General features: G+C 41.1%; 1 protein-coding gene across 1 annotated transcript; it reads left to right on the plus strand.

The window, feature by feature from the left end:
• Window positions 1-441: 441 nt before the first annotated feature.
• LOC111225925 (adhesion G-protein coupled receptor G2-like) lies at window positions 442-4172 on the plus strand. The gene is made up of 12 exons (XM_022750977.1): window positions 442-482; window positions 643-811; window positions 927-1083; window positions 1175-1306; window positions 1453-1563; window positions 1659-1698; window positions 1856-1956; window positions 2051-2172; window positions 2254-2519; window positions 2612-2702; window positions 2808-3091; window positions 3216-4172. The coding sequence occupies exons 3-12, from the start codon at window positions 934-936 to the stop codon at window positions 3335-3337; spliced, it is 1419 nt and encodes a 472-aa protein (XP_022606698.1). The 5' UTR covers window positions 442-482; window positions 643-811; window positions 927-933; the 3' UTR covers window positions 3338-4172.
• Window positions 4173-18792: the final 14620 nt, after the last annotated feature.

The following is an 18792-nucleotide window of genomic DNA, read 5'->3' on the forward strand; positions in this document are numbered from 1 at the left end:
ACCCCCTTGCTAAGTCAACTCTTAAAATAAGAAACAACTAGGTTCAGACATAGTCAGATTGACTATACTTAATCCTTATTATTCATTGTATGGATAAGGCAAAATAAAATGTGGTAACAAAGAGGTGAAAGAGGACACAATGTATTTGCGCACAGCAATGTGTTATTGCCCCCTATTGGTCAGAATGTTTTTTTACTGAGTCAAAACTGTAATGCTTTTAACCAGTTGTCTTACACACCTTTGCAACTGTTGCAGGTTTCATTTTAAACCTTCACCGCTGCTTTACAAAAGGTAGAATCACAAATCTATCACAGCTCTTACTTTCCATATCAGCACAAATTTAACAGCAGTGATAACTCTCTTAACAAGCTGCATGTCTAACAATGTAATGTTTTAATATGTTTAAGGGGTAAGAAATATTAGACTTAGCAAGGACGGCCTTTGTGGACATGGTTCATCCTACAGTGGACAAGCTTGCGATGGTATCGTCATTTTTTTTATTAGATTATATTATTTAAATCATATATTAAGAGTAATTTCAATAAAAAGCAAAAAGAAAATGGTAGTAAAAATTAAATGTTTCTCTCTCTCTCTCTCTCTCTCTCTCTCTCTCTCTGTATGTGTGTGTGGTTTGATATGCAGGTTTGGCAGAAACAAACTACAAGTTCACTTTTGAAGCTAATGACCATACTGACAGGAAAAAGGTGTCATGTGTGTCATGTAAGCCACCAGGAACAAAGCCAAGCATTTCTTTGACTCTCTCGTCCGTGCCGACCAATGCTGATGGTAGTGTCAGCCTAGAGAACGCAGTGTAAGTATCCGTCAATTATTGACGGCAATAATGCTCCTGGAGTCAAGTCATTGTTAGGAGTTGTGATGCTGACACGTGATTTCCTGGAAGACATGTGTTTGTGTTTCCACCACAGAAATATAATGAATAATCTCTCCTCCGTGGTGGATATGATGGGAGCCGCCAGCACAGTTGCTGTCAGTCTGGGTGCTATTAAAGGGATTCTTGTTAAACTCGCCAACAAAAATGACACGGGCATCAATCTTGGTATTCAGACAAGTGGTGATATAACTGTACGCAGTTTGCCATGATACAAGAGTGACACACAATAATGGATGGTAGTTAAGTCACCCTAGTTTTTACTGATTTTTTCTTTTTTTGCAGATTCTTGAGAACGACACTGATTTTTTGTCGCACTTCTCTCGATCAGTGCACATCCCAAAAGAAGCATTCTCCCAGGCATTAGAAAGAAATGGTTCATTTGCTGGAGTTCTGCTTTTTCCAAAAATGTATCAGGTAGCTTTAATGTAACTACAGTTGATCTACATTTTTTGACAACTTTAATATAAACAGAGCCAATGATTATGTAACATTCCCAGTGGAAAAATGTTTTCCCCTGTGCCTGCCACTATAAGCTATAAGCAGTATTCCACTATTGACAGGATGACCCCAACAGTGTCTTCGTCAACAATGAAGTAGTGGGAATTGAAATGGGAGCTGACATATCCAATCTCTCACGTAATATAGAGATTCATTACAGGAATGTGGACAAGGTAAAAGACGTGTGTTAACAGATATGATAATGATCCTTAAAGTGGTCATGGAGAGAAACAGTATACTAATTTTTCTTTTTTTTACTCTAATACAGAATGGAAGGATTGCTTCTTGTAGGTCGTGGAATGGCAAAGGTATTGTAAAAATAATACTATTCTTTTAATACTTTAACACTGCCTTTAACAAATCAAAAGCCCATTGTATGACTGTCACGTCTTCCTCAGTCATTAATGCAAAAAAAAAAAAAAAAAAAAGCCTTTTTAAGTGCCGCAGTGTTTTCTGCCTTTATAGAAAAAACACAGACCTGGATCACAGATGGCTGTGAAACAAGGGAGACCAATGGCAACATCACATGTCATTGCTCTCATCTAACATTTTTTGCCATACTGATGGTAAAATGATTGGTATTACAAATAATCCCACTATATTCATAGCTACTGCTGACATTTCACACATATTCTAACTCATCTTTCTATTATAAATCAGTCGCCTCCACCTGGAAACATAAGCACTTCAGATTTCAAGTCTCTGACCTACATCACATCGATCGGCTGTGGCCTGTCAATGTTTTTCTTGGCGGTGGCTCTCTTCATGCATTGTCTTATCAGGTAGGAGGACTGCAGGGCAGTTTAAAATTTTAATGTCATGTATTGACGGCTTTTGCTGACACAACCTAACACACTCCACAGAAAAGGGAAAGCGAGCCAAGCAACTAAGATCCTGATGAACCTCTTTGTCGCCATGTTCAACCTGAACTTGTCCTTCCTGGTGAATGAGAGCATTGCCAACCTTGGGAACTACAGCGCATGTATGGCGATGGCAGCAATTATGCACTTAGCCATGCTGGCTACTTTTAGCTGGTTTTTCATTGAGGCTCTGCACTTGTACTTGAATCTATGGAAACGCCCTATTCAAATCAAGCATTACATGATGAAGATTTGCATCACCGGATGGGGTAAGGGAACTTAACCAAAAATTCCATGTGTTCAAATACTCACTATATAACCATAAGACAATGTATGTACATACAGTTATCTTTCTCTTCAGTCATACCAGCTGTAGTGGTGATCGCTCTGCTCGCCACGGGGAAATATGATTACTTGATCATTTACACCGATGATGGGAATCCAGCAAAAATGTAAGCAACTCTTACTGACTGCAAGTCTGATAAATGATCTTTTATTTACATTAAAAAAAACTCATTCATTGCTAAGTGGATCATTATTTAATTCATCATTTTCAGGTGCTGGATTTCTGATGCCGTTGTTCACCAAGGGGTAAATATAGGTTATTATGCTGTAGTGTTCATCTTCACCTTTATCATATTCATTTTAACTGTGCGGCAGATTAATCTGTTTAAGCAGGCAGTAGACAATGCTCAGAGCAACAGCTCCATCAGGACAAACACTTTCTCCATTCTGGGCCTGTTCCTCCTGCTCGGCATCACCTGGGCCTTTGCTTTCTTCAGCTATGGACCTATGCTAATTGCCTCCTACTACATCTTCACCCTCCTCAACTCCTTTCAGGGTAGACTCACGAATTGACACGCAGCAATCTTCACTCAAACTGTCTAATTTACTTGTCAAGTAAAAAAAAAAAAAAACAACATCAATACAATGTTTGTAACCCAGCCACTTTGTTTTTTTTGCAGGTTTCTTCCTCTTCATCTACTATTACAATTCCAGCAAGAATGTTGGAGAGGACAAAAAAGAATCAGCCAGCAGTACCAGCTCAGCTGCACCACACACACTTACAACATTTACTTCTCAATAGGGCATTTTACATTGTACATGCTTTTTAAAAAACAGGGACAGAAATCATTCTGTGCCTGAGACTGATTTGACACAAGAGGGCAGCATTTAATTTCTTATAGTTGTATGTAAGTAGAGTCCCTTTTAAATGAAGCGCTGGTAAGTTGTTTCTCACTGTTCCTGACTCTCCTCTTCATGAAAAGCTGCGTTTGACTGAATGACTAGCCTGAGCTGAAATTGGATTACATTCATTGAGAAAAAATACTGAAATTAGTCTAGTAGTACTGACAGAGGAGATGGAATGGTCTCCTGGAAGTCATTTGTGCTGATGACTCAAGCCCAGTCTCCCCCACTGTGAAACTTGCAGAGAAGGTTGTGATTCACTCACGATATATCACAGTCCTCTTAAATCAAAGCTTTAGTCATCATATGCTGGAATGCAGAGCCTAATTGTTTAGGAAGATAAACATAAGCCCGTTATGACTGATGTGGTTGTCATAAGGAATGAAGATGGCGAAACAGAGAAGAATATAAGGTGAAGGGAAGTCTTGTCCCTCACATACTGTGCGGTGCTGGGGGCCGAGCTAGCCAGCTCGCACTTTGCGTGCCTGCAGATAATTACCTTGTGCCTACAGAGAGCAGTATCCACCATGCGGGGAGCCTTAACTAGCTGACAAGAAATGAGCTCATGACTACAGATAGTGATAAGAAGCCTGGGGTTATGCCACTATGTTGAAACTGTTCTCTGAAATATGACTGTATAAAACCAGCATTTATTGCATTTAATAAGTTTGGTGTATCTTGGGCAAGCGGTATAATAGTGTGTTTTTTTGTGTTTTTATCCAGTGAAGTGTGTATTTCTTCAGCATATCTGATAAGATTACAATCTGATGTTTTTAATATTATGATTAAAGTAATGCAAGAGTTCATTACAGATATACTATTATAGCATTTTTGGCTTAGTCTTGTCTTTTATTTAATTATTTGTCATCACAGTAGCTTGTGAAGGTTTTTATTTTGATGAAATGTGGTAAGAATTGTACCTTGCAGAAATATGTGTCTCCGTGTAATACAACTTGTTAGTTAGGGTGTCTTAAGTGGACACCAGACTAGTCTTTCCTTATGCAGGACTCTGGGCGTGTAGGCCAAGCCTGTTTATTTATCTATGTCTGATTAATCTTCTAAATGACCACAGCGTGCCAGCCAAAAACTAGGGTAATTACTGCCATACACGTCTGATTTGTGTTGCCCCCGAAAAAAGGCCTTTCATGCAGAGCACAGAAGTCTTCTATAATATACATGTACCTGTGTGTGTCTGTACGCTAGAGCTCACTATGCAAGCCACAGCAGAGGTTTCATCTGTAAACTGAGGTTACTATACACGCTGTGATTACAAATCGGAGCACTGTGGTAAATGATGGCTAAAGAGCTAGAGATTTGAAAGGCCAGCACATTAATTTATTGGAGCCAAAGATCAACAATCACTGCTTTTTATTCATTAATTTACCAAATCACAAATCAGTAACAGCTTCCACACAGAGATAATGATTTGCAGTGTGGTTTGCTAAAAACATAAATCTTGACATCTCTAAGAAATGTATGAAAGGAAGCCCTCATGTTGAGGCTCCTGGGAAACATTTTAATAAGTGTGTCAATCTAAATGATTTCTAAATGAGAAGCGTGAAGAATGTTCAATTTTCACGCTATCCCATAAAACCGTCAGATTCCAGAGTGAAAATGTGGCCACCAGAATAAAACATGTGTAGATGTGTTTCCTTTAGTGGACGGAAACTGAGAAAACACTTCTAATTGCTCTCAGTCTTAAACCATATGTAAAGTAGAGCTGGGAGAAACGCATTGGCATGCATCTTCAGATTTTGTAAGACAGCCCAATGACACAAAAGACTGTAATACTGAAGTAAAGGTGCAGGAAAACGGAGACTGCTAGAGCTGGAAACATTATGGGTGGATTTTACTTCCTCGTGCTCCTTGTGACGGTGCATACTTTAAAAAAAAAAACTAAGTTAACTTCAGCCTGAGCAAATAAATCGTTCTTCAAAGGTTTAGTTTCCTTTTGATGGGGGATCATTACTCTTCAGTAGGACGGGAATAACAATAATAACACTGTTCTTAATCACAGCACAGAGTGTGAATAGGTTTGGTTTAATGATTTGCGTATTTAAGGTGCAGGAAAAAGGACATCAGCTTTGCGTGTATTTTATTAAATAGTGTCTGGACTGAATCCTGCCCTGTAAAAGCCAAATTGCCGATCTCAAATGACCTATAAAGCCTGAGGTCTTGTTTGGGGAACCTTGCGTGTCTGGAAGAAATATGATTAGTAAAATATAACTACACATGCACTGAGATCTTTTATTAAATTAATAATAACTTGCAACTATCTATATAACTGGCTTTTATCAACATGGATTCAACATAAAGATCAGTATTTGACCTCTCTTACTGACAATGTAAAATAACTCTAACTGGACTTTATTTTAAGTACCCCTGCTTTTTTAGGTCAGGGCAGCACACTTCCTTGCACCCCCCTTCTCCCGTCTCCTTTTTCATAAATCCTCGAAATGATTTATTTCCTAGTAACTTTGCTCGTGAAATTGATGTGGACCCGGGGCCTTTGTAGCGTCTGGTTTCCCTGCCGACTGCAGTAAAATCAGGCTGAGGTCCAGGCGCGGGGCAGTGCTTGCGTGACTGCAGAGTGGGGGAGCACCGGCCATAAGTCTCAGCGCAGGGGCACCTGTGAGCAACCCCCCCCCCCCTTTCCTCCCACCTCCTTGCATGTCACGATGTGGCCCCCAGACTCAACAGTCAGGCTGATAGATTTGAGGGCCAATAGTTAAAAGTGCAGATTTATGATGGGCGGTTGCAGCGTGTCAGAGCGACTGTGTTACCTTTTTTAGGGAGCACGAAATGAGGCCTCTTCCTACAGGAAAACAGGGAGAGAACGGGGGTAGATCCAAGGTGCTTTCAGGTTACTGGCTGTGACTTGGAAAACTCTCCAAACAACACACCGCCTTGTTGTATTTTGAGAGGGGAGGCCAGATGGCTGCAGATGCATACACGGCACTTGACTGAGATGAACTATCCCGCCTGAGTCCTGAAAGTCGGTTCAAGCTCTGTCTTTGCTGCTCATCAAGATCTTTCATCAGTTGGGGAGATGATGTGGTGAGAACGGAGGGGTGGTGAATGGGGAAAAGAGGAAGGCAGGGGGAGGTGACCGAGGGCGTGACCTGTTGGAACATTCAGATTGAAAACCTCTGGATTTCAAGATTCTCCTCCCTGCAGTTGCCTGTCTCGCTTTCTCACGTCATGCACAACAGCAGGAAGGATCATTCCCCTTCATGTCATGTAATGGGGTTCTCTTTGTCCCTCTGTGACCTCAGCGGCTCCTCATCATTTACCGTTGTGAAGCCGAGGGCCTGATACAGTTAGGAAAGCTGAAGAACCCTCACACATCCGGATCGGTCCATCAAACATCTCTGGATTTATCCCAATCACTCTAACATGTAGCTGACACTAGCTGGGGTTTTGTTGCATGTTTTGAATGCAAAAGTACAAAAAGAATCTCGTGGATAGGACAAATAGCCCAATAATAAAAAACGGATGGGAATTTATAATGTTTGTTATTATTCGCTGTTGGAATAAGACCATTTGCACCATTTGAAGTACCCTTCAGTGGCAGCAAGAAAAGTTGTATTTCACAGTTGCCACACAGCCTTAACTGGAGCTGAATAAATAAAAATAGTTGTCAGCAACTAAAATTTATAACACGTGATTAACCTCTAAAATCTCAATAGCAATTTGTGCGTAAGACTCCAGTATGCTCGTCATTATATCATCCTTAGTGCTGCATCTCACTCTGAAGTATTTCCTCATTCAAGCAGGCTTTAAACAGACCTCATAACTACCAGTTTGGTCCCACACTTAAGAGACATGAAAGCTTATGGTTAAGAAGCTAAAGCCGTCTGGATTCACTCATACTGCGCCTAGTTTGCTTGCTATTGACTTGGCTGCTGTTTAGCCTTTAAAATTCACACTTGATGAAGTTGTGGTATTTTCTTCACACAAATGGTGCAGGCCTCCCCACAATGATGGAGAGTTTACTACAGGGACTGATTCACCCGCTGGTTTAATGCTGCAGAATTACTAAATCTGCCCAGGTAATAAATGAGCACTTGGTTTGCTTGCAGTATAAACAGTTAGGGTTATTAGCATCTCCCGTCTCATTGTGGCACCAAAACATGCGCCCAACTTTGTTGATTTCTTTCCCATTTAACAAGTTGAGTTGATGGGCAAAATATTTTTCAATGTCAAGATGTTCAAAAGGAAATTGCCTGTCAAGTCACGTTAAAGCTGCACTAGTCAATATTTTTTATAACAATATATGTAACAATGAAAAATTGAGTTGGTGTAATGTGAAAGCTCTAGCTCACGAATAATAAAATTATTACCAAAATTTTGTAATTCCCATCAGCTCTACTTTTTCTTTCAAGTCACTCTTTTGGTTTTTAATGTTTTGCAGCTTTACTAGTTTGGTTCATTCTCACCAATCAATGTCAGCTACCTCTCTAGCAGACAGACAAAATTAAGCTAGCTGGTGGACACATTTAGCATTTAGCAGCTAAAAAGGTGAATGGTTCCCTCTGGAGTTAGACGAAATCAAAACAAAGCTAAAAAGAAGTGAATATTAGACTAACATTCATCAGGTGGTGAAAAGTATGACTGCTATGTATCATGTACTGTATGCATGAATGCTGATGTTGCTTTGTGTCTGCAACATGGTAAATAAGCAACCGTTCGCTAAGTTCAGGGTGAAAATATGTCATTGTTTCTGCTGCTATCAAGTAGCCAAAATAAATCAGTTAATGCACACTTAAAGTTAGTTATAATGTACATGTGTACATGTGCATATGTGTCTATGGCATGTACAGTATGCATCCTGAGCCCACAGGGGTCTGACAGGGGTCATTTAAGCTGTGCTGATGGACTCACTCAACACATTCATGTGTGAGAATATATCCTTCCATGTAAATAAATGAACTGAAGTCACATGAGGAAACAAATGCGGAAAGCATCCACCCTCGAGCCAATCCTAATCAAATCTTGTTTGTATCTGTGTGTTTGCATTTGGGTTAGTGGCAGTTTAATGTGAGAGACCACCAGAAAAGTTTGCTTCCTGGAACAGCAAAGGAAGGTTGTTTTTTCATCTTCTCCATGGCTCATTTTTTAATGTCTAGAGTTTGTCATTTACAGCAGTCTCAGAACATAAGGATGTGGCTTTTCTAAGTAATTTGTGTATTGTCCCAATATGCGGTCCAGATCTTTCACCAAATCGAATTGGACAAACCGCACGATTTAGGCTTGATGAGTGTTCATTTGGAGCAAATAAATCTTCTTAACATGCTGCTTTGAATGTGTCCATTCAATACATGCAATGACAGACGGGTTTCACTTCTGTGGAACAGCAGTCGGTCAGTAACAACGTGTTTAAGAATCATTATGTGAACGTTTCACAACTCTGTGCTGGGAGTATAAATTATGCGAAAACAGACCAAAGACCAGTGTGACATGGTGGGCTCCATCCTGCTCCATAGCTCCTCCTTAGAGACCAGTGTCTGTGTTTAGAGCCAAAGCATCACTTCCAGGATCCAGAGCCAGACATCTCCAAGTGATTCCATCCCAGCAGAGGTATTGACTGAAGCAGTGGCAGAGGTTAATCTGGAACATACTTGTGACTATGTCAGGCTATGTTATCCTGCTGTCCCGACATCCTGCTTGATTTATGGGCCTCATCTTGCTGCTGTTCACCATGTCTCTTCTTGGACTTAAAGGATTAGTGGGAAGTGACGTCAGCTGACGTTCCCTGCTTCTCTGTCTATGCTCTTCGTTTTCAGAAGGGTCTGTGTGTGCGCTTTAACCCACACCAGGTGGAATTAGATGCAATAGCTCAAATTATTTCCCACACTTCTGCTTCACTATGGAACTATCTTCTGGTCTAGTCTCATTATGCTGTTGTGTTGAGCTAGTAATAGTCCACTAACCACTGTGGAGAGTAAAATCAACACAACCAGTGAAACTCAGTCTGGATCCAGGGAATTAGGACCACATGTGTTTATATGCTGTTTTCTCCGGATCGCAATAGCTTTATTTATCTAATTATTGCAAATTTTAAAATAGCCTAAGGCATATACATGAGGACTGCCTACTTCTGGGGTTCACTTTGTGAGGGTGTGGGATTTCTATTGGTGACCTATAACAGGCTACTTTTACCGTTATAGGTCAGTCCAGTATGTCTCAGAATTACGATCATATTAGATGATGCTGCACCTCACATTACATTCTCGTAGTGTGCCCTTTATGTACATTTATGTGTATGTTTATACATGGAGGATGGGGTGGTGGATGTGAGTGTAGCACCTTTGCATTACCTGCAGAAAACTGGAGTATGTGTCCCATTACAGGCCTGCAAATAATGCTAATAAACTGTAAGCATGATCTTTCCTTAACCTTAAACAGGGGTTTTAGTCGTCTAAAAAACAAATAAGAGAAAATTAAAAAAAAAGAAAACGTTTGCCATTGAATTGCCAAAAGGTTGATTCAAATACAGGTAGCCAGTGGATTTGGACTGATCGTGGCTGAATTAGAGCACTCAACCATGCCCTGGCACTGGAGGAAGTGTGTAAAGCCCTGGCCCATACTGTATATAACTGCCAGATTTGAGAGGTTTTGAGATGGGCACTTGGGACGATATGGTCTGCATCAGCTCCAGTTAGCAGCACTTGGCTAGTTTTGGGCCATTATTAGCCCTAATTCTGGTACAGTATGGTTAGGGTTAGTGCACACACAAATGTTGAAATTAAATGTTGAGTGTGCAACTACTGCAGAGCAACTATTTAACTTTTTGATTTCTATTGATCTGTAGGACAAATTACACAAGAAAGGAGTTTTTAGAACAGAAGTATTTGGATATGGATGCGCAGGGTAGGTAAGTAAAGTTACTGTTTGTCCCAGTGGCATGACTCACTTTTGTAACTGTGTTTGTAATGTGATTAAGTAACTTCAAAGTTAGTTTTTCAGCTGGAGTGTGGAGCTGCACACAATCTGTGCTGGTTCAGCAGCGCGTGCGGGGGAAGTCTTTGAATGCACCTTCCTTTCATGAACTCTACGTTGCAGATTCGTGTTAGCGCTGTCCCATTGCTCCTATCTATATTTGTATATTCACTCAGAATACAATGGGGGAAAATTGGCAGGAGAGGGAATGTACAGAGACATGAATGTTAGCGTGAGCAATTGCTGGATTACATCAGTGGGAACAAGTATAATCTCCACACACTGCCACGACCCTCATGCTCCCTTTTCTCCAGCGGTCTCTGTGGACAGCAACCGGGACAGTAAACTCTGAGTGACCTGCCTGTGCATGTCATTCCTCAAAAGCAGTTACAGTGAGGCATATTTCCCTTTGACCAAGCAGGGAGGTCACACACTCAAATATACCAGCCACACATTACCACGCACATGCAAACGCACAGAGCTCTTTCAACTGCTGATCCTACCCCACCCCCTACCCCACCCCCACCCCACCCCCCACTCCCCCCCCACTCCCACCCCTTCTTTTGTATTTTTTGTATTGATCTCACATCACACACACACCCCACCACCACCTCCACCACCTCCACCAACACCTCCTCCACTCAAAAGATGACCCCTCCCTGAGTGTGGTCAGAATGTGCCTTTCACACAGGCGGCTGGCCAAAGCAAATAAACCAGCGACATGCCAGCTAACGAGGGCATGAACGGGGTCAGAGGGGGGGCTTGCCGGGAGGTGCCAGGAGTGACAGAGGGAGGGACATGGTCACGCAAAGAAAACAAGCCCAGCAAGAGCGAGCCAGCCTTCTCACGCAGGGGCCCAGACATGTGTCTTGTCATGCAACAGCCACCCCATCAACCCAAATTAGGGCTGACGGAGGTAATAAAGCGAGGGAGCGAAGAAGGAGGAAGAGAGGAGCAATCCCCTCCTTCTCCTCGCAGAGTGAAAAAGTGAGAGGGAGAATATATTGTTCACCTTTTAGAAGAGTCTTATAAAACAACTCTGGTGACCTCAGTGCACCTCAGAGTGGCGGGCTGCCTGCATGCTAAAGCCTCAGTCGTCAGATCTATCTTACTCACACACTATGTCCTCAGTTAACCTTCTATGAAAAGCAATTTTTAAGAACGCAAGAGTCTATGTCATGTTTTCCCAGATGCAAATAGGTGTAAGGGCAGTTTAACTGTGGCAAAGCCCATTAACTTGAGCCCCTGACTTCATATTCAATGACTTTACATCTACGATTTCTTAAGGAAACGGGCCATCCTTTAGACTCCTCTAGACTCAGTCTTTCTCAGTCTACAGCGGCTGCAAAAATTGAAATCCATCCATGTATTTTCTATACCCATGAGGAACTGGGGCAATGAAAGGAGGGAAAGAAATTGTGAGCAGGATGCTAGTGCACAGCCCAGTATCCCGAGGAGTTGTGCCCATATTGGCTGAATCTGAACATTTATGTGTAGGTGCCGACGCAGGAAGTAGCTTGCACTTTATGTAGAGAGGCGGAAAGTAGGGGTGTGGAGGTTGGGGTGGTGGAGTGTAGCACATTTGACTTTCATGCAGGAGACCGGCGTTTGCATCCAGTCACAGACCTCTGATAAATGTTTATCCTTTTTTTTCTTTTTAACCGTAACCAGTCTTCCACCAACCCTATGTGTTTTAGCTACCTAACCTTTACCATTCATTAACTATACATTATTTGTCCTAACCATGATCTTTCCAACTTTAATCATACAATAGTTACCTTGTGCAGACATTGTGGAAAGAAAGAATTTTACAAACCCTGGTATTGAATGTAATACCAGGGTTTGCAGAAATGCCCAATATGCACATCCTTGTTTGGCGATTGGGTCGCAATACAAAGGTGTCAGTACGATAGAAACAATTTCCTTTGATTCCAACCATGTTGGCAAAAGACAAGAGACAAAAGTGTTGAAAGCAGTTCCCAAATGATGACATCAGAAGGCGAGAGGGGTGACGTGCCGTTCGTTCAGATGGTCACTGCACTCAGTTGTACACACAAAGGTTTCAGACAGTGTTCGACAATCCAACAAACACTTCATCTAAAACACTGACACCATTAACCAAAAACCATGAAGAAACTCATTCACACAAGCTGAAAAATCCAAGTACACACACACACACACACACACACACACACACACACACACACACACACACACAAACACAAAAAAAAAATCCATTTCATAAATTTGCAATTAATAGATACAAGAAGTAATCACATCCATTTTGCCTGATCATCATACAAACATTACAATGAAGAAGAGATCACTGATGAGGCCAGCCTGCTTCCACTGAGAAGCCAGTCTGATGGGCTGAGGAGGAATATGTCAGCTAGCATAGGTGGTCCTTGCCAGATGTGAAGTATAGGGTGCCTCTTGGCCTCTGAGTGAGCATATGGAATACATTGTGCGTGAGGGACTCCTCCGAGACCGTTCTCTCTTAAGCTATTTAGGTTGTGAGGCAGCCCCCGCTTTTCCCTCCAGAAACTGTGGGATTTAGAAATGTATCACCTTCAGTGGTGGGTACAACAAGGAAGAGGGGGCATCAGGGCATCTAGGGGGACAGGGTAAGAAGGTCAAACTTTAAGGTTGTTTGTGTCTGGGTCTGCCTCCATGGGAAGCCTGGGGATGGTAGAATGTCATGTCTCAGATTACTTCGTTCATGCAGATATCTGTAGGCCTCCGCTTGACAAGATGTATGTTGTGGTTGTATCTAACTTATCATATACTTATTAACTACTTATTACATCTATTACAGGACTAACATGACTTCTTGATTTGGCCACCTCTGTATTTCTCACAAAATATGCGATTCAGTCTTCACATCTGCCTCAAGTCCAGCTCCACCCTGAGGTTCTTATAATAATGTCAATGAATTACCAAAGCATATCGAACGGGGAGGAAAAGGCATATCATCCCATATGAAATGCGGGGCCAACATTGGTCTTCATTGCACATGTCTGTGAAATTGTTCCCAAACAATGACAGAGCGCCACTCGCTCCAGCTATGCCTGCAGGGCTTGTTTGGAAAAAAAACCCCCCCAAAAAAAAACCATAAAAACAGACTCCAGTGTTCCCCACTGACTGAACTTCTTCAGGGTCTGTTCTGCAAATTAACAGGAATCTGACAAACTCTTCAGGGAAACAGGACTTCTTCACTCACTTTACTTATAATTTACTACCGCCTCCTTCCACTCCACTCAAGTAAGAGGTAGAACAAGTAAAATACGAGCGTATGTATGTGGACGCTACAGATGAAAGGATGAGAAAGGTGTAAAACATGCACGATATGTGGTGTTTCACTTTCTCAGGACGACCGCATCACACTAAATGATCACCTTCACCCGTGTCAGTTTATACTTTCTCGCCTCGGACAATAGGACTGCTAATGGCATTAGTCTGCTAACAGCTATGTGTTTACATTCCCCTATAAATGACTGTAGCACTAAAAGGAACACGCCTTATATAGACATAATCCACTGAGTCTACCATTTAAACTTGTCCCATACTTAAACAGAGGAGATGGCCGAGATACAATCACTGTAAATGTATTTTCTCTCCAGCATGACGGACTCCTGAGACTCTCAGGCTGCAGAAAAATACGATGATATAAGCGCTTCGATCATACTGGCGGACCTTTTTACACAAACACCATGTGTCCATATGGATGACTGCTCGAAAGCACCCTTATGTCTGCTTGCATTGCATCAGTATATATAGATAAGTATGCACGCTTGTACAGCTTGTTTCAGCCAAAGAGCTGAACAGGTCAACGGTTCCAAGTTATTTCCCATATGGGCCGGGCCGCAGGGTGCGCTGCGGTCTGACAGAGAGGGTGAGGTGGACTCCGGTGCAGCTGTGACTGGTCAACGCGCCAGAGTGAAATAAATCCTGGAAACTGAGTGGCTATTTGTATGAAATGATGCTACAGGATACATGTGCTACAGGAATTGCATTTAGTCAGTAAATAGAGTTCTTGGCATTGTCTTTTGAATCCTTGACTTTTAAGTTTTATTCACTCCAAAACTTGAGTAGTCAGATGTCAGTCCTCATCTCTCTGCAAGAGCCAGCCTGAATGGCGTAAAGCATGTCTGTATAGAATCATCTAATTCATCTATGTCAGCTGATATCAACTAAAATAAAGTTTACTTCTTGATTGCTTTTGTAATTTATGCAAGAGAGTGTAGTACAGCTGTAATGCAGGAGTGAACAAACTAGTACCCAACAGCAACGCCAGAAAAAGAAGGCGAAAAATCTGAAATATCTGAGATTGAATTTTTTCACTTTGTAAATCAGAGGATGTTGTTTTAAATTGGGAACCATCATCTGCGCCAAACAACAACAGAATAAAGGGTCGAGCAAATTCGTAAAATCCACCGTTTGAAGACTAACACAACGCAGTTCCCTTTCTGCAGCACAGACATGCTCTGTGACGAAGAGAAGGCCCGACCCTTGAGAAATGTGAGGCGGTCACGGCCATCTGTCACCCAAAGCCAAATAATGACAACTCTCACTTTTGAAGAGCGGCAGAGGGCAAGAGGTTTGCTGGAGTTGTGTCATCTACCGAGGATCACGCTGTTATTTCACGTCAGCTTGCTCTAAGCAGTGCAATCACTCTTTGTGCGCTCGCAGACGTTAAGTATAAACACTTCTGCAGCTTGTTCGAGAGATCTCTGCTCGTAAAGCAGCAGCAGCGAGGAGAGGATTGAATTGTCTGCACTTCACGTGAGAGGTTCAGTGTCCACAGTAAGTGAGGACTGTGATAACTGGGTTGACAACCGTCGCAAATTTTATGAAAAGACAGAACAGTTTCCCTCGGTGAATCTACACTAATCACAAATAAGGGAGCGTAGATAAATAGAAGCAGATGAGTTACACAAAGATTTTCAAGATTTACGACAATTGCAATGTCAGAGTAGCAAAAGGGGCTGCAAGACGATGGCCTTAACTGTACATTCATTATTAATTTATAAAAGTATCATCGCAATGTAGAAAAATGAGTGAAAACTGGCAGTTGTCGTGATTTAAAGTAATTTAAATGACTTCCCTGGTCTCACTAAAGATTCTGCTCCACAGTAATTGCTTCACAATTTACAATCCCAGATACACAGCACTGTGGTGTGTAAATGGAGCGTGTGGTACACAAGCCCAATATAAATCCACCCACACACACTCATTTCACACTTTCCTCTACAACTGTTCTGCTTGCTCCAATTCAGTAGAGTAATGAACAGATTTTAAGTGTTTGTCCTTTTGTATATTTTATTTAGTTTGTTTTTTTTCTCACAAAGATTTTTTTAATTCTTAATATATCTTCTTCTTTCCAGTCTGCCAATAATTTTACAATACGGACGAACTGTATCACAAAGAAAGTCAATTTTTCTGCCCTAAAATTGCAATGATGTTCGTGTGCCAGTGAGACTACAGCGAGGGTGAACTCTGCCCTCTGAGGTCCCTGTTCCCCTGCTGTGGCGATGCCATCGGCTCATCTGCAGAATTGGAGCAGCGAAGGGGGGGTAACCCGACCGCTCGCTGACCCGGCTTCATTTTCAGGATACTAAAATGCACTGAGCTGCTCAAGCAGAACATATGGAAGTGCAAAAGAGAGGGAATCACGGAACATTATCCGCCCAATTACACAATGAGAAGAGCAACCCGCTGGTAGTATCCATACTGCACGTAATGTTCAGTGCGCCTGTGGCTGAGCCACTGGCCCCTTCAGCCCCGATCACACCAGCTCAGCTTCCCCACCTGCAGGGGTCCCAGCCTGGGATGGTCTGTCTCGAGGAGAGACGGAGGCAAAACAGCTCATAAATATGTGATTCAGTAAAAAGTATGGAGAGGAAAAAGGAACATTCTGTGTCATATCCAAAGAAAAAAAAATCCTCTTCATGTCATATCACAGCAAACTGAGCAGATGCTCTACAGAAGATGTGGATTGTGAGGTATCAAGAGACAAGATGCTCCAAGTTTAAAAAAGAGGGAAAAGCATATTCAAAGTTCTAGTAAACACCGACATTTTACATGAAAACCTCTCATCTTTCGTAGTTGTCAAGAGAATAAAGAGTAATCTCTCTCTCACTCAACAGGGCTCAGGAGAGCAATGATTTGACTCACAATGATACAAACTCTATCCTATGTAATCTGAGCAGAGGACTGAACGCTGAAAAAGACTCGCACGCATTTGTGCAGAAATTGGAATAATTGTCCTCTCTGTGCACTTCTTGACAGATATGTTAGATACTCACTGTGGTAAATTACAGTCAAGTATGCATTTGCAGTTACATCATCTATTTTGACATTTTAAAATGTTTTTGGATAAATACAGAATAAATGGCACAGCAATACAGATAGGATCTAAAATTTCCAGTATATGGTTGTGTTCTAATGAAATGAAAGACATTTTGAACAGCTCCATGTGTGTTACATGAACACAAACTATTTAGAGTAACATATAGTGTAAAATTCTTTCTTTAACATTTTTAATTTCAGTAATGAAAATCTTTGATAAGCATTTATTTGATACCACTGAGGAAACCACATGTAATTATATATTATTATTTTGACTGTTGGGATGCAACTTTTTAAGGACAAATTCAGAGTCTCAGAACAGTCATGTTGACAAAAACATCCTAACTCCAGGTCTTTCTCTGGCGCTTTCAATACAGTTTGCTCTATTTATAATGGATATAAGTCATTTACATTTAAAATAAGCCCTTTATCCTAATAGTACAATATTATCCTGATGTATAATACTTTATTCTAAAATTATACACAATATGTAATATTTTTCCCCCTTTTTTAAAGCCGTACTCCCATATAAAACCCTCCTGAGTGCAGCAGGAACCAGTGATGAATACAGGACAAGACAGTGGTACCAATGCCAGAAACTTCCCCCTGTAACATTTGTGCATCCAACAAGCCCTATATTGTCTTAAATATGTCTGTATTTATGACTTTTATACTGTGCATACTGTGACCAACATACTCTACATACAGTACCTTATATTCCATTTTCATTCCAAGTGACACTGCAGAAGGATCTAAGATAAAGACAGAGATCTAAGACAAGTCAGAGCAAAAATACTACAGAGCATGAACATTAGTGGAGTGACATACTTTGAAATTGCATCAACAACACTGGATAATGACTGATGACAGCTAAAAAGAAGTGAAAATGAGTGCAGAGCAAAGGCAAACAGGTAGTTCTCTGGAAAATCACTTTGAGCACATTATCCCAGAAAGACTGTTAAAAAAATATGGAACAATAAACTCAGTAGCTTCCAAATATGTAAGCTTGGCCTTGCAACCTGGAACATCTTGTACACAAACTTAAGCATGGTCTGCCACCCTGACACGTTTTAACTTGTCTGTCCATGTTGTCAAAATCTTAGGGAACTGTACAGTATCTTAAATCTTCTAGAAACTGTCACTTAAGTATGTTTGAGTCCATCAAGTGCTGTCCGTCCCTGTCTCCTTCAACATTATCTCCTGTATTTGAATGTTTTCCTGTGTGCGTTGCATTTGTTCTAAAAAAGAAAACAAGCCTTTTTTTTCACTAAGTCTGTTGCGGTGACAGCAGCGTCTCTGTCAAATGAACATATAAAATGAAATTCAAGACGACTCTCCTCACATTCATTGGATTAGCTTCAGAAAACATCACTGACAAGTGCTGTCTTTCTAGTTTCCAGCTGTGTAAGACATTTCTCCATGTGCAAGTGATTTATTTTTCAAGGTGGATTTCAATTTTCTTTTGAGTGACCCAAAATATCTTTACAAAGCCATCCATGTATCGTGAAGTCAGTGAGGAATTCAAACTAAGTATAACTCCGACAGTTAATGATTCGCAGCACGACTGTGGGTGGCTTATGATAACATCATTTCATTGAAGCAGTTGAGATAAGTTACAGATGTTGTTGTCAAGTTTGTATGAAAGGTTAATTGCAAGAAAGTGAGTTTATGAAATGCAGTAGTCTGCCACGTCTCATACTAAGATGTGATGCATTATCCCAGCACTTAAATATGATGACTATGATTAGGTGCACAATAGAAACTTTGCAATGACTCATCAGTAAAAGACTAATACTGTGAGGTTTTTTTCATAACCTTATGCATTATAGAGACGTGAGGAGACACACGTGTCTCCACTGTAAAGACTACAAGGCATACAGTACATTAAAGCTTGCATGTCATGGTTGGTGTAGCAATCTTACCTTTAAAAAAAAGAAAGCAACCTGTGCCTAATCTTAGAGTCCATTTTAACATGAAGGCTGCAAAATGGCCTGAAACCCTGAATCGCATGTCAAAAAGACTGGAATAATCCTCAAATAATAGTAATTTGTGATACAAAACCAT

The sequence above is a fragment of the Seriola dumerili genome, unplaced genomic scaffold (genome assembly GCF_002260705.1).
Source record: "Seriola dumerili isolate Sdu_G_001 unplaced genomic scaffold, Sdu_1.0 BDQW01000149.1, whole genome shotgun sequence".
Classification (NCBI taxonomy): Eukaryota; Metazoa; Chordata; class Actinopteri; order Carangiformes; family Carangidae; genus Seriola; species Seriola dumerili.

What these genes read in the sequence shown, in the direction of transcription:
- LOC111225925 (XM_022750977.1), top strand. Translation starts at nt 934, where the DNA reads ATGAATAATCTCTCCTCCGTGGTGGATATGATGGGAGCCGCCAGCACA. An exon ending in TAGGTCGTGGAATGGCAAAG is followed by an intron (nt 1,699 to 1,855) that starts GTATTGTAAAAA and finishes CTGCCTTTATAG; the next exon opens with AAAAAACACAGACCTGGATC. An exon ending in CATTTTTTGCCATACTGATG is followed by an intron (nt 1,957 to 2,050) that starts GTAAAATGATTG and finishes ATTATAAATCAG; the next exon opens with TCGCCTCCACCTGGAAACAT.